This window comes from Arvicanthis niloticus, chromosome 2 (assembly GCF_011762505.2).
Source record: "Arvicanthis niloticus isolate mArvNil1 chromosome 2, mArvNil1.pat.X, whole genome shotgun sequence".
In the NCBI taxonomy this organism is placed as follows: Eukaryota; Metazoa; Chordata; class Mammalia; order Rodentia; family Muridae; genus Arvicanthis; species Arvicanthis niloticus.
The window spans coordinates 103,030,995-103,045,849 of NC_047659.1; the positions used below are offsets into that span (position 1 = coordinate 103,030,995).

At 46.5% G+C, this 14,855-nt stretch overlaps 1 protein-coding gene across 1 annotated transcript in view; it reads left to right on the forward strand.

Annotated features, from left to right (window-relative positions):
• The window catches only part of Cds2 (CDP-diacylglycerol synthase 2), a 50,123-nt gene extending 39,277 nt beyond the window's left edge, over positions 1 to 10,846 (forward strand). Inside the window, exons 9-13 of the mRNA XM_034493755.1 lie at positions 617 to 685; positions 1,497 to 1,649; positions 3,886 to 4,005; positions 4,372 to 4,475; positions 4,673 to 10,846. Of these exons, the coding sequence (XP_034349646.1) occupies positions 617 to 685; positions 1,497 to 1,649; positions 3,886 to 4,005; positions 4,372 to 4,475; positions 4,673 to 4,805 (579 nt within the window). The 3' untranslated portion in view covers positions 4,806 to 10,846. The remainder of the gene's footprint in view (positions 1 to 616; positions 686 to 1,496; positions 1,650 to 3,885; positions 4,006 to 4,371; positions 4,476 to 4,672) is intronic.
• Positions 10,847 to 14,855: the final 4,009 nt, after the last annotated feature.

Sequence of the window (14,855 nt, forward strand, 5' to 3'; positions counted from 1 at the left end):
TCACATGGGTTGTCATATTGGGTGGTAATGCTTTCTCTGTGGCATGTCAGGGGATAGAGAGGAAAACCAGCTGGTATTTATCCATGTGGTCCTGTCTTCACGTTACTTTGGGGCTGTGTAAGGAAAAAAAAGGATCAAAGAGACCCTGGCAAATACTTTGAAAAAAATCTACCAAGGAAAATATTTTTATGTAGGCATACTCTTATGGCTTTGCTTTTTATTTGACTATTGTTAATTAATGTGGATTTTTATAATATAATAAGTGTGTTAGCCACTAATGGAATAGAAAGAGAACTAACCTGAAGAACATAGGATAGAAAAAACATTTTGGGGGAGAATTTTGAAAGTGACATGATTAATTGGAGATTGATTTTATATAGAAATACTTGGTTCTATGGTTTTGAGACAGGGTCTCACTGTGTAGGCCCTGGTTGTCCTAGAACTCACTATGTAGTTCAGGCTGGCTTCAGACAGAGATCCTCCTGACTTTGCCTCCCTCACACTGGGATTAATGGTGTGTGCTGTCATCCCTGGCTAAAAATACTTTTCATAAGTAATTGAGCACCAGACCTGAGTTACAGAAGTTCTTTGCTGACAGTGTGTTTTCTGTCTTCAGCTCTCTCCAAAGAAGACCTGGGAAGGCTTCATTGGGGGCTTCTTTGCTACTGTGGTGTTTGGCCTTCTGGTAGGTGATATCTCCCATCTGGATGGGAAGGGGACAGGGACTCACACCATCCTCAAAGCCCTGTGCAGGAGCAGAGAATGTCTTCCCAGACCAGACCACTGCTGACCCTTGCTCAAAAGAATGCATTCTGTAACTGGCATGGCAGCTTCCAGCTTTCAAGCAGTCGTGTAGGGGCCCATGTATATTTTATGTGCCCCATTATGCCCCTGTGCCAGGTAACGCTAATATTGGGGTCACAACAGCAGCTTGGAGTAGGGTTGAGGTGAGATGTGTTATTTTAGCTCAGGTTTTCTTTGGCACATGACCTGCTTGGAGGAGTACAGTCTTCTAACACTTTTGAGGATACCATGCCCTGCTGATCCTCAGTCCCCCCCCCTTTCTAGGGTTGGCTGGCTGTCACTGTGCCCCCCACAACCCTACCATGGCTTCCATGTAGCCCCGAGTTTAGAGATTTTTAGCACAGTAAGGCAGGGCTTCCCAGGTGGGAAGAATTGTCTTAAAAACAGCTCTTTGTTCAGATCTTTCCTGGGCCTTTTCAAGGTCTTTGTGTTTGGACACATGTATAGAGAGTGATGTGAGTGTGAGTGTGTGTGTGAGTGTGTGTGTGTGTGTGTGTGTGTGTGTATAATCTTCTTGCTTAACAGTTCAGGTGAACTACATATGTGGTGAAACATAACCGTCTCTTCGAGCCCATGCTGTACAGTGAACAACATGGAAGGCACTGTGAGACTGGTAGCCAGTCAGGTGTTGGCCCGCCAGGCTAGATGTCTACAACTGATGTTCTTGTCTGTCCTCTGCTCTTTGTCCTTAGCTCTCCTATGTGATGTCTGGGTACAGATGCTTCGTCTGTCCTGTGGAATACAACAATGACACTAACAGCTTCACTGTGGACTGTGAGCCATCTGACCTATTTCGCCTGCAGGAGTACAACATTCCTGGGGTGATCCAGTCGGTTGTTGGCTGGGTATGTACTATTTACATGCGACTGCAGAGAGGAGTTCCCTCTAGAGATACTAGCTTCCCCCTCCTAGAGCCCTGAGCCTTATGCCAGGGTGAGGGTAGAGGAGACCTTTCTCTAACTTCATGTCCATAAGAGGAGTGGCTCTCATTGTGTGGATTCCTAGAGACGCTGCTTACTGAATAATCTGCACCTCTTCCACTGGCCTGGCATTTTCCTGATCAGAGTTAGTGGTGGGTAAAGCCGGTGGCAGAGTCAGAGTCAGAGCTTCAGCACCGCCTGACTGCAGGTCACTGCTTCACGCTACACTGTCTGTCAGTCACACAAGCTCGCTGCTCCTGTGAATACCCTTGATGGCACTCTAAAATTAGTAACTTCATTAAAATATTCCTGATCCTCGACCCCATTTTAATATTCTCTGTCCTGAAATGGAAAATACACAGAAAGTATTTCTGCCAAATACTGAAGCACAAAGTGTCCCACAGAGAAAACATGTACTGTTGTTTTAAGTTGTGAGCCTGACTGGCCGCTTAGCTCTCAGGAAGGGTGTTTATTTGTAAAGACTTGGGTATGTAATTTTTTTTTTTTTTTTTTGGAGAGGAGTGACATAAGTCTATCACTTAAAAAAAAAAAAGTGGCTGATAGCAGTTGTTACCCCTGATAAAAATCTGCATTTCAGGTGAAAACGAGACGTTTGAGAGCACGCAGCTATCTATCATTGTGAGCATGATGGGTTTCTGGCACTTTTATGAAACTGTTCTGACACCGCATGACAAAGTGTCCAACAGTGAGCTGATACTTCTTAAACGGCAGTGTATGGTGTCCCACAGTCATGTCTGGATAAAAGATCGACCCACAATGCATTGTAGATCAGTGGATTGTATGAAGAAGCACAAAACATTCATTTGAAGCATTTCAGATTCTGCACTGTTCCTAGCTTCTTTTGTGTGTGTGTTGGGGGGTCGGGGGGGGGTGGGCAGGGTCTCACTATGAACCTGGAATCCTTCTGTCTCTTTCTGAGTGCTGGGATTGTAGGTGCAGCTGTTTTTCTTCTCTCTGTGTGTGAGTGCGTGCCTGTGTGTATATGAATGAATGTATGCATATTTGCATATGTACATACATATGTGTGCAGGCCCTAGGTTGATGGCAGAAATCTTTCTCAGTTACTCTTTTGCCTTTCCACAGCCGCCCCCCCACCCCCCCCGACAGGGTTTCTCTGTGTAGCCCTGGCTGTCCTGGGCTCACTCTGTAGACCAGGCTGGCCTCTGCCTCCCAAGTGCTGGGATTAAAGGCATGCGCCACCACCGCCCGGCTGCCTTATCCTTTTGAGGCAGGGTTCTTGAGCTAATCTTGCTTGTCAGCTTGAAGCTTGCTGTGGGATCCCCTTCAGGGTACTACAGGTGTCTGCCATGCACAGCCAGCATTTCCATGGGTTCTGGGATCTGAATTCCAGTCCTGTTGTAGGGCAAGTATTTTAACTACTGAGACTCTCCCCAGCTTGCACCTAACTTTTATGGAGTTATACAGTAGTCAAGTTCCTGTATAATACCCACAATTCTCTGAGAAGGCTGCCAAATACTCATCCTTTTGAAATTATATTCTCTGTAAAGCTAAGGCTGGATTTTTTTCATATGCCTACAAAACAGCATAAGAAGTTGATTCCAGAATTTCTCCATTTGTTTGTTTGTTTGTGTGTTTGTGACAGGTTCTTATGTAGTTTAGGCTGACCTTACATTCTCCCTGTAGCTGAGGGTGCCCTTGAATTTCTGATCCTCTTGCTCCTGCCTTCAAATGCTGGGATTACAGGCTCATGCTACCACTCCAGACAGAATATCATAATGGTTTCCTATTGGGCCACATGTTAGAGATTTAAAAGCATGGGCCAGTTTCTTTTGTTTGTTTGTTTCTTTGTCTCTTTTTTTGTTTTGTTTTAAAGACTCACTCCATTTAGATGTATGAATGCATGCGTGCATGTGTGCAAGCCTGCAGTGTCAGTGGAGGCCAGAAGAGGGCATCACATCTCCTTGAAATAGAGTTCTAGATTGTGGTTGTGAGCCACCATGAAACAACCCAGATTCTTTTCTGGAACAGTAGGTGCTACTGACCACCAAACCATCTCTCTAGCCCTGCAGTCTTTTGGTTGATTGAAAAAAATAGAGACCTTGTTTTATCAAGTTCTTAATTAACTGTAAGAAGCCAGACTTGCACACTTGCTGACTTTGATCTCACTTGTTCTCCTCAGAAAACGGTGAGGATGTACCCTTTCCAGATCCACAGCATTGCCCTCTCCACCTTTGCCTCGCTCATCGGGCCCTTCGGAGGGTTCTTCGCAAGTGGATTCAAACGGGCCTTTAAAATCAAAGTAGGGAAACTGCCCCTCTGCCCCTTCCCCCTCACTCCCTGTCGTCCACCCTCCCCCCCTCTATCAGCATTCACCCCTCATACCAGGTCATGCCCCCTGGCACTTAATGTGTGCTTTTCTTGACCCATGTGCTAAATTTAGGGGACAGTAAACTAAAGTAGAAATGTTTGGGTTGTCAGTGCTTCTTTCAACAAAGCACATTTTGTATTTATAGTTGTGTCCTGTGACCACCTGAGCACTTGGTTGTTTGCCTCTGCTCATCACCTTTCCTGCCCAGCAGGGTTTTGGTCATGGGGTGGATCCATTATTCTGGAATTTGGTTGTTGGTGAGCCCAGGCTCATCCTGCCTTCTTCTGCCTCTAACAGGATTTTGCCAATACCATTCCTGGTCATGGAGGCATCATGGATCGCTTTGACTGCCAGTACCTGATGGCCACCTTTGTCAATGTGTACATCGCCAGCTTCATCAGGTGCGGGTCTACTCCATCAGAACCAGATGAGTGGGGTTTTAAAGCACGAGTGGGGTTTTTCATTGTTACTCTTTATCGATCCTCTGAGGTCTCTCTCCCTCCACTAATAGTGAATTCAGGGATCAGAGTGCCCCATGGGTAACTGGGCCAGCAAAGCAGCTGGCCCCTGCTCAGGGATGCCTCTGGTTCTGTTGTAGGGGCCCAAACCCGAGCAAACTGATTCAGCAGTTTCTGACGTTGCGGCCGGACCAGCAGCTTCACATCTTCAACACACTCAAGTCTCACCTGACCGACAAGGGCATTCTGACTTCTGCCTTGGACGACGAGTAGAGTCCACCAGGGCCAGGAGAGCTGGAGCAGGACTAGAGCGAGGGCCGGTCGCCAAGGCTGGCCCATCTGCTGTGACTTAGAGAATGAGAAGCTTCAACTCACTGTCTTTTTTTTTCCCCCCTTTTTAATTTTTTTTTAAAATCTGTATATACTGTCTGTTTATAACGTGGGCTGTGAGTAAGCTGTAGCTTGGAGTTGCAAAGAAGTCACAGGAAAGAACCATTTGGGTTTCTTAAATCCAGGTATTGAACAACATGAAGGACAGTGTTGCCCAGCTCAGGGTGTCTGCTTGGTGGTTCTAACCCCACCCAACCAGTTGTGGTTGGGCTGTATGAGAGATCGTACATTCATCTGTGTCTCTAGTTGAGGACTTTGCCACCTGAGCGAGGCTTCCTAGCCTCTATGCTTTTGCTGTGCTTGACACCTTTCACTGGGCTTCTGCAGGCATCTCTGTCTGGGAGCAGTGGAGGGCTGCCTTCTGTAGAACTGGGAGGGAGGGAGGCTGACTGATCAGATGAGCATCTTGCCGAGCCAAAATTCTGCAGAGGGCGTGTGAGCTTTGCTTATAGTTCACTTTCACTGTACAGACTGAAAGAAGATTTCAGACTTCTTTATCTCAGAAAGCATGAAGAATTTATGAAGTCTGGAAAGAGAAGCTCCTACTGTAATATTCCAAATGTATGCAGTAGAGCACACTGTCACAGACTTTCCTGTACCACCCAGCGCCAGTGGCCTCTGGCATCTTCATGATTGTGCTGTGGGCTTGCTGCTGCTGTGCTGAGTTCTGGGGGAGCCCTGAGAGGTGGGGAGCAGAGGGATTTTGCTCACGCACCCTTTGTCTGGAAGCCCACTTGTGTTGCTGCTGTGTTGTGTATATAGTACTCTTGAGGTGAGTGTATATGTGTCTGTTTAAAAGTCACCTTTTTTTTTATCTACGTGATTTCAGTCATACCTGACTGTCCTCAGAGTCCCTGCATCCTGCTTAGAACTCTGGCCAGCCTAATCTGTCAGAGGGCTTGGCTCCTTTCAAGACTCAGTGTACACTTTTTGTGGAATGTGACCATGTAGATGTAGTTTGTACTTCCCTGGGGACCTTCTGCTGCTGTCCGTGTAAGTTATGGTGACTCTTCCCCTTCCTAATCATAAGTTGGCATTGACATGGAAAGGAGCGGCTGGCAGGGAAGGAACTTGTTCCCCACTGGAGCTGCCAGCCACAGGTTTTTATTCTTTTCTGGGTTCCCCAGTCTTGTGAAAGAAGAGAATTTCCCAGTCAGGTAGCCAGGAGAACACTGCCACCATGCGATCGTACAGCATGTTGTGTGTCCATGATACAGGCAGGTCTCAGAGACGGCTTGCTCAGCAGCGGGCAGATCTCAGTGGTTCACACAACTTGCTTTACACTCATTTTGTTTTGTCGGAAATAAAATGTTTGTGCCTTTCCTTGACATGAATTCCGTGTTCGCCACTGTGATGCATGGCTTTATGTTTCCTGCTTTGTGTGAACATAAACAGTGTGCAGGTTTGCTGTTTGCCAGTTTGTGTGCCATCTGTTCATAGCAGCCTTCTGAGGTATCTCAGGAGAGAGCCGTGGGGTGGAACCAGGCAGTGCCCATTCTCAGAGTGTGCCCGTAGGACAGGGTTAGCTAGTCCCTGAGGCCCCAACACTGGAAATGCTGCAGTGCTCCTTCCCATGGGGCATGGAGCCCTGACCAGGCCAGCCCTGGCCACTGCTTAGATGGCTGTTAGCTTATAACTGGTGAAGTAAGGAATTCGTTAACACTGGGGTTCCAGAAACCAGGCTGACATGAGAACAAGCCAGGGTGTCTTCCTGGTGAGTTCTGTTCATGATTATTCTCAGGAAAACTGAGCCTTCCCTTTGTGTGTGTGTTTCTCACCCTCTCAACCACTTCAGTGTCAAAAGAGTTTGTATTTGTGTCTTCTGAAAGTGAAGTCCTGTAAAGACGTTGGTAGAGTATGCTCATGGCGCATACTTGGATGTACACATGTGTGCACACGCACACACACATGCGCGCACACACAGACACATAGCTGATTTCACATCCTCAGCCTTTTAGTTTCTGCTTTATAACTACATTTAAATGTTTTTATTCTTAATGTACTGTGGTGTGTGTGAACCAGCCTTCAGAGGGTGAAATGTAACATGTAAATCTTACATAGGTGGGCTGGGAAACAGTTTTTATGGTATTTTTCCCCTGCTTGCTTTCATCCTGTAACCTGGCCTGTATTATACAAGAGAACTTGAGCAGTGTATTTCAAGGGAATCAACAAAGACCTGTGTTGGGCTAATTGCTAGGTTGGTTGGGACCTGCTCTGAAGGGATCCCTCAGTTCACTGAGTAGCGAGCCAAGATCAGTCCTTGCTGTTGATGGAGCCAGGAGGAGTGACCTAAGGACTTGGGACAGAGCATCTCACATGCAGTTCTGTGTGGCAGTCACTGTGTTCCTCATGGAGTCAGCCTGAGGTAGATTTCCAGGGAAGCCTTTTCCTCACTACCAATGTGGGATGTCACCACTAAAGCTTGTGTTAGTAATGTCTAAGGCCATGTTGTCTTTTAGAGTAATTCCTAGCTGTGCCTGCTGCTCCTGCACCCTGTGCTTATATGCATGCTATGCTTATATGGGGAGGAGGGCAGTTTCATGTGCATCCAAGGTTCTTGTTCTTTCCAGGAAGGATGAGAAGGCAGGCCTAAGAGAGGATGGCCAGGTGACCGGTGTAGATACAGTAGGAGATTCTCAACTGTGGGTGCACTCTGTCTGGAGCACAGGGCTCCAGAGAGCACCCAGAAGGAGCTGTGAGCTGCCACAGGGAGGCAGATTGTTGGGCAGACCTTCAGACTCTTCCTCAGCTTGAGTAAAGGAAACACCCTTTCCCCTTATCACTTTCCTCACAGTTGCTCAGCATCCTGGTTTTAAAGAGCGTTAGCTTCTGCTCCCTGACTCAGTTTCTTTGTTCAGTGGGCACCTTCCAGGAGTGTGCTGGGGTTTAGACCAAGTGGCAGAGGAGGGCTCTTTGCAGGCATTGCTAGGCTCTTTTGCTGTTTCCTGGGTAGTCCTCACTCCCAGGGCGAGCCCGTGCTCAGGAGCATGCATAGCTGCTGACCCATTCTGTTAGATTTCGGTCCACCTTTCTGTCCACTCTAGTCTCCCTCCCTTCAGGTTGACGTAGCGATCTTACCTGGGCTCTGTGCTCTCCTGTGGGCGGAGGCCGTTATCATTGGGCTGCTTCTTCACTGGGCAGGCCATTCTCTATTTTTTCCCAAAGGTCAGAAGACCCTGGTGTTGGGGGCACTTTAGAGGGTGTGCTTTGGATGCTGGTGTGTCAGGGCTTTAGGACATAGGGATGGATGATCTTGAGACTAGAAGGGAAGAAGATGCGAAAGCCAGAGTTTTATGGCCAATGATCCTCAAACCCATTGGCTGTTTGAAGACCCGCCCTCACTTCTCTCTTTATCAGGTGACTGTCTGCCTGGCTCTTTATCTTATTCTTCAGCCGATGAAGTAGCAATGGTGCGTTATTAATAATTGCAATCATACAGTGCTTAATATGTGCCAGACACAGTGCCGAGGGTTTGCATGCATTATCTCCTTTAATCCAGAAGAGGCTCTGCCTAGGTGGTATTTTCCCATCTTACAGATGGGAAAACTGAAATAATGTGCTAGAGATTGAGAACAATGTGAAGACGACAGACTTGAGGCTTTGGTAGCGCTATATCTGGTCAGGTTATAGGCTGCGGGCAGCCTTCACTTCTAACCAGCTGCTGTGAGGATTTAATGAGCTAAGGCATGTAAGCATTTAGCAAGGTGCCTGGCACATAGTAAGCACTCAATAAATGGCAGTTGTTTTTATTTTATTTTTTAAAACTGAGCTCAACGAGTAATTTGGCCCATGCTGATGGGCTGCCGGGTATTCAGACACCACACCCTCACTGCCTGGACCTAGTTTGTTGTCTACGTCCTGTTAAATGGCCACACTGTCCTCTCAAGAGAAGCACTTCAGTGGTCCAGTGGTAAGAGCCAGCCCTGTGCAGCAGCTTGGTGTTTCCCATAGCATTGCGGCCAGCCTGAGTGAGGGATGATGTGAGGCTGTTTGGCGCTTCTGTTCCTTTCTCTGTGGTTGAGACTGCTCACAGTTTTAAGGCTGTTTGCTCTGACTTGGTGGTGCCTCTGCTGGGCTGCCAGGGCCTGTCTTGCTCTGGACCCTGCTTTCCCTAGCCAAGTTCTGTACTCCTGTTGTACATTGCAGGGACCCTCTGATCCTCCACAAATGGCTAACTTCAGAATAGAGCAAAAAGCCTGAAGCTGAGTGCACCAGCCAAAAGCTCTGCCTGTGCTCTGACAGCATAACCATTCTACTTCTTCCATCCGTCTGTCCGTTCATCTGTCTGTCTGTCGTTTTGTTTGTTGTTGTTTTGAGACAGGTTTTCTTTGTGTGTAGCCTTGGCTGTTCTGGAACTTGCTGTGAAGACCAAGCTGGCCTCAAACTCAGAGATCTGCCTGCTTCTGCTTCCCAAGTGTTGGGAATTAAAGGCATATGCCACCACCACCTGGCTTTTCTTGCTTAAAAGAATAGGTTAGAGCAGGTGACCATTGAGGACAGGTGATGTGTTTGTCTATTCTAGATTGGCAAAGAACCATGTAGATTATTAATCATGAGTGGAGAAATGTTTAATTCCATTTTCTGAATGGACACAGGGAATTGGGAATGTGTGTGCATGTGTGTGTGTTCTTCACCTTGATTGGGTGGCATTGGCTAACATGACCCCAGAGATTCTCAGACTCTGTTAGTAGCTACTAGGAACTTCTGTTCCAGCTGTGGAGTGTCCCAGCTGTTAAGGAGACCTGCAGACCAGGTCCTGAGTTCAGATACTGCAGCTCCTCTCGTTCTTCTGCATTTGCCAGCCCTGGCCCCTCTTTTGTGGTGCCATCTGATGGACCAGGCAGTCCTTTATCTAGAGGGAGAAGTCTGACACCAGGCCAGCAGAGGTCCTGGGGCCCTGCTCTCCCAGGCCCTGGCTAGACCCAGCTCCACAGCTCTTGGACAACTTTCCCTGAGCTCCCCGAGTACAGCCTTAGAAGGCCTAACCACACGGCCACCTGCCCTAAGTGACACTGTTTTTAAGTGTCACCTTCTCAGCCCTCTCTGCTTTCCTTACTAGAATACCTTTTTCTCACCCACTAGGTTTGTGTGCTGGTTCTACTAGCTTTTCTCAAAGGAACACCGAGGTTGGAAGGGGGTGGGGTAAGAGTGTTTTCCCAGTGAGTTGAGTGTGCACACATGTTTATGAGAGTCCTTTGTATGAGCTTTCTTCTTGGTCCTTGGTTTGTCACAATGGACAGGTGTCTAGGGCTGAATATAAAGGGAAGGAGTGGAGACAAGGGAGAGCCACTCAAGTACCGGAGGCAGGGATTCGGGACTCCTGACAGCCACAGGGACAGCAGCAGGACCCAGAGGAGGGAAAGGGCTTGGGAGTCACACAACCAAAGATAGACTCAGACAAGTTCAGTGTTCCTGGTGGCCATGGGGACCAGAAAACACCTTAGGGAATCTATCCATCCTGGGAGTCATGGAGAGCTCATTGGCCCCATCTATAGTCTGTGTGAACCCAAATCTACTGAAGGTTAAACATGTTCCAAACAGCAGCAGGGATCACAGTGGCTGAGTTTCTCAGCCTCTTCTGTCGTGTGGGGGGATCTGCTGGATTCAGTTATCTCAGCGCCTGGCTGCTTTTCTGCCCTCGTGACAGTCCTTGGGGCTCCCCAGACAGGTGTGTGTGTGTGTGTGTGTGTGTGTGTGTGTGTGTGTGTGTGTGTTCTGCCGTGTCGCCTCTCCAGCCCAGGCTTCACCAGTCAGTGTTTCACCATGTCCAACCTTTCTCTCTGCACTTAGGATTGGTGTTCCACACTCTTGTAGATTCCTTTCAATGCAGTATAAGAATGTGATATATTGTATATTGGAAAGTATTTACCTTATTTATATACCTGAATGTTCCTATTAAACAAATAAACATATACTAAATTCTAGATTGTGTGTGGTTTTTGATGGGAGAAGCCCTTTTAAAAGGTTATTATTTTATGTGTATAGATGTTTTGCCTGCATGTATGTGTGTACCATGTATGTGCTTGTTGCCTGGACAAGCCAAAAGAGGGCATTAGATCCCCCTGCAGCTGGAATTACAGGTGGATGTTAGGAATTGAACCTGGGTCCCCAGAAGAGCAGCCAGTGCTGTTAGTCACTGAGTCATCTCTCTTCCTGAGAGGTTAGTTTCTATGTTTGTTTTTAGACAGTCTTACTATGTAGGCTGGGCTGGTGTGGTATTCGGTTTGGGGTCCTGCTGTGGTTCCGAATCCTCCAATTCCTCTGTCTCAGAGTGTCCAGACACTGCTACATGCCAGGCTGGAAGGATGAAGCAGAATCTGGCTGGGGGTGAATATATAGGTGGGCAGTGTGTGTGTGTGTGTGTATGTGTGTGTGTTTGTGTGTGGTGTGTCAGGGCTTGGAGACAAGAGGGTTGGGTTATGAAAAAGCCTTCTCCAAGGATTTTAGTGTTACAGCTCTTTTAGGTGAAGGCCTTCTCTTGTGATCTTCAATGAAACAGTGTTTGCTTGATCTCAGATTTTCAAACCTGGCTGCAGGTGGAAAATACCAAGGTGTTCCAGAAAGTTCCAGTATGCAGGCAGTATGAGACCAGTTAAATCAGAAATGCTAAGGATCAGACTCGAACACCATTATTTTATATATATAAAAAAAGCTCTCTCTGTGGTTCTAATATGCATCAATGGATGAGTAAAAATGGTTGGCTCTTCTTGCAGTGAATGAAGTCTTCTGACCTCCGAGATGGCTGGCCCCCTCTGCTGGAACATCTCCAGGATGCTCTGAAGTGACCTTTCTGGTGTAGTGATGCTCTCCAGGCCAGTGGTGGCCCCTGGTGTAGAGTGATGTGTATCTCTGGCACCTCTGCCAACTCCTTCTTGCACCTCAGATTTGATTTTTCTTGCAGTGTCTAGAATGTTTCTCACCTGTCTCCTGTCTCTCCTTTAGCCTCCTGACCTTTTTGTCCCAAGTTTTCTCATCTTATTTTTCATAAGACAGACTGTTCCCTGAGTCCCCTCACTGCTGTGCTGGCCGTTGTCTAGATACATGTTCATTCTTTGGGGTCCCCATCACTGCCGGTGTGCGAGTGCATTAGAGGGGCTACACATGGGATCCTTGTGCCCTGAAGAGCTGCTTGCTAAGAGGCAGCTGTTTCCTCCTGTAGATTCAAGGGTCCCCTCACTCCCTGCCTACCACGGTGGTCATCGTGCAGAGGACCATGCAGGAGCTCCATGGATGCCAGGTGCTCTCCGACAGAAAGCATGAGTGGCCGGTCCCTTCCTCAGGTGTAGCTGTTTAGTTCTGGATTTTGATTAGTTTATGTTTCAAGGACAGTTTCAACAGTATAAAGAACACCCTCCATCCTTCAACCAAATCACCCAGATGTTAACTTTCGCCACATTGGTATTCTCTCACATGCTCTTCACGCCTTCTTCCTGAACCATTTGAAACTGAGCCTGGTGTCTCTCTACTGACTATTCAACCTTCATGTTACCCCAATGTGTCCTTCATAGAGGAATAACATGAATTTCTGTTTTGAACAATTAGAAGTTCTCTTGGGTAAGGATGGTGTACACATGTAATCCTAGCCATTGGAAGGTTGTGACTGGTGAGTTGCGACCTTAAGGCTAATCTGGGCTACATAGTAAGACTGTTTTTTTAAGGGGAAAAAATTGGTCTTATTACTAGCAATAAAGTACAGAAACACCAGATTCTCACTTAAACTAAAAATGTAGCATCTTCTAGAACTTTCCTGTTACGGCACCATTCTTATTGCTATTTAAAAAAACCAAACAAACAAAACACCAATTTTCAGATTTCAAATAGCAAATGAACCAACTGGTAAACACTTTTCCTGTGGTGCGTGTCTGTGTTAATGTCTGTTGTGTGTTTTTGTGTATGTTTGTTCATTTTTGTCTCTCTGTATGTGTGTCCCAATGTGTCTATGTGTGTTTGTGCTTTTGTTTTTGTGTGTGTGTGTGTCTTTCTACATATGAATGTGTTTATCATGCTTTGTTTCGTTTTACTCTGGTTGGTTTGTTTTATTTGCCTGTTTGTTTTTTGAGACAGATAAATAGAGAAGATAAGGTGGAGGGGATCTGGGAGGAGGCTGAGGGGGAGGAACCACGATTAGAATATATTGTATGAAAAAGTATATTTTAGCATTTTAAAATGATAATATTGGTGAGCTTGAGTCACTTTTTTCTTATTAATTAAAAGCAATCCCAGCTCTCTTCAGAGAGCACAGAGCTCTGTAGTCCAGTTGCTGCTCTCCATGGGTCTTCTCACATCAGTGAAAGACAGGGAAAAGCCTGATGCTGCAGAGAAACCAGAGCTGAAGGATGAGGGCGAGGCATAGGACAGAGAGGACATAGGGCAGAGAGAGGACATAGGATGGAGAGGGAGGCCACAGGACAGAGGGGAGGGCATAAGAAGGGGACAAAGGACAGAGAGGGGCCTCTTGGCACAAGCACATGAAAGCAGATGATGTCTGAAAAAGAGCATTCAGGCCAGGTGTGGTTGCTAGTAGCCAGACACCTGGGAGGGAGGGAGGGAAAGAGGGAGGGATGGAAGAAGGGAGCAGAGGATCTGAGGTTATCTCTGGCCACATGGGAGACCCTGTCTCTAAAACTCCAGGAACGTTAAACACCCACTTTCCTGTAGAAATAATGCTTCTTTTGGACTTTTTCTGCTCCATTACCAGGCTGCATCAGAGCCTTGTGTGGGGACTCTCCTTTCAGAGGCCTGCCCTGCAGCTCCTAGAGAGATAATCTGGAGGTGTGAGTGTTTTTTCTGGAAAGCTGTCATCTCCCTTTTCTTCCTAACACTGTGACTACCTTTAGTCCATTCATAATTTTGAGTTGACCTAAAACCTGTTTTAATCATAGAGATAGCCGGGCAGTGGTGGCACACGCCTTTAATCCCAGCACTTGGGAGGCAGAGGCAGGCAGATTTCTGAGTTCAAGGACAGCCAGGGCTACACAGAGAAACCCTGTCTCGAAAAATCAAAAAAAAAAAAAATAATAGAGATTTCTTTAAAGTCACAAACTATACAAATTGGCCCTACTACATTTAAGGCAGGGTGTCGTCAAATGGCAATATATTAGGCACTTAGACGTTTCCACAGAAGGTGTTTATTTCTACATTTAAAGATCTATTAGTTTGTTTACAACTGATTTCAGTGGTTTGAGGTTGGAGTGATTTTATGTTGTTGACATTAAGGATTTTGTTTAAATATTAAATCTTTCCTAATTATTCAAGTAGAAAGAAAAAAAAAAAAAAACAGGAATGGCTGTCAAGGAATCACCCACCCCACAGGTGCAGAACTTTCACACTGTGACAAAGGTAGGAACTTCAGTATGGCTTTAAAACGCCTGGATGCTACCTGTCACATGGTCACCTCTATTCAGCACAAGCTGTCTGTCTGTCTCTGTCTGTCTGTCTGTCTCTCTACCTACCCACCTGATTTATCTGTATCAGTCACTTTTCTGTGTGTCGTGATAAAACACCACGAGAAAAGCAACCTATAGGTGAAGAATTCATTTGGGCTCACAGAGGCAGAAGGATAAGAAAGAGTCCAGGATGGAGTGGAGGCAGCAGGCAGCAGGTGTGGTAGTTGGAACAGAAACCAATGGTTCACAAGCACAAAGCAGAGAGAGGGAATTAGTAATGGCATGTGGCTTTGAAACCTTTTAGCCCATCCCAGTGACAGGCTTCCTCCAGCAAGGTCACACCTAAACCTTACCAACTGGGGACCAAGTGTTCAAACATCTGAGCCCATGTGGGCGTTCTCATTTAGACCACACACTGTCATGTATGTATGTATGTATGTATGTATGTGTCTTTCTACAATGTATGTATATATGTATGTATCTGTCTATCTATCTATCATCTGCCCAGCTACCTATCAGTTATTTATCTACTTACTTACCTATCATT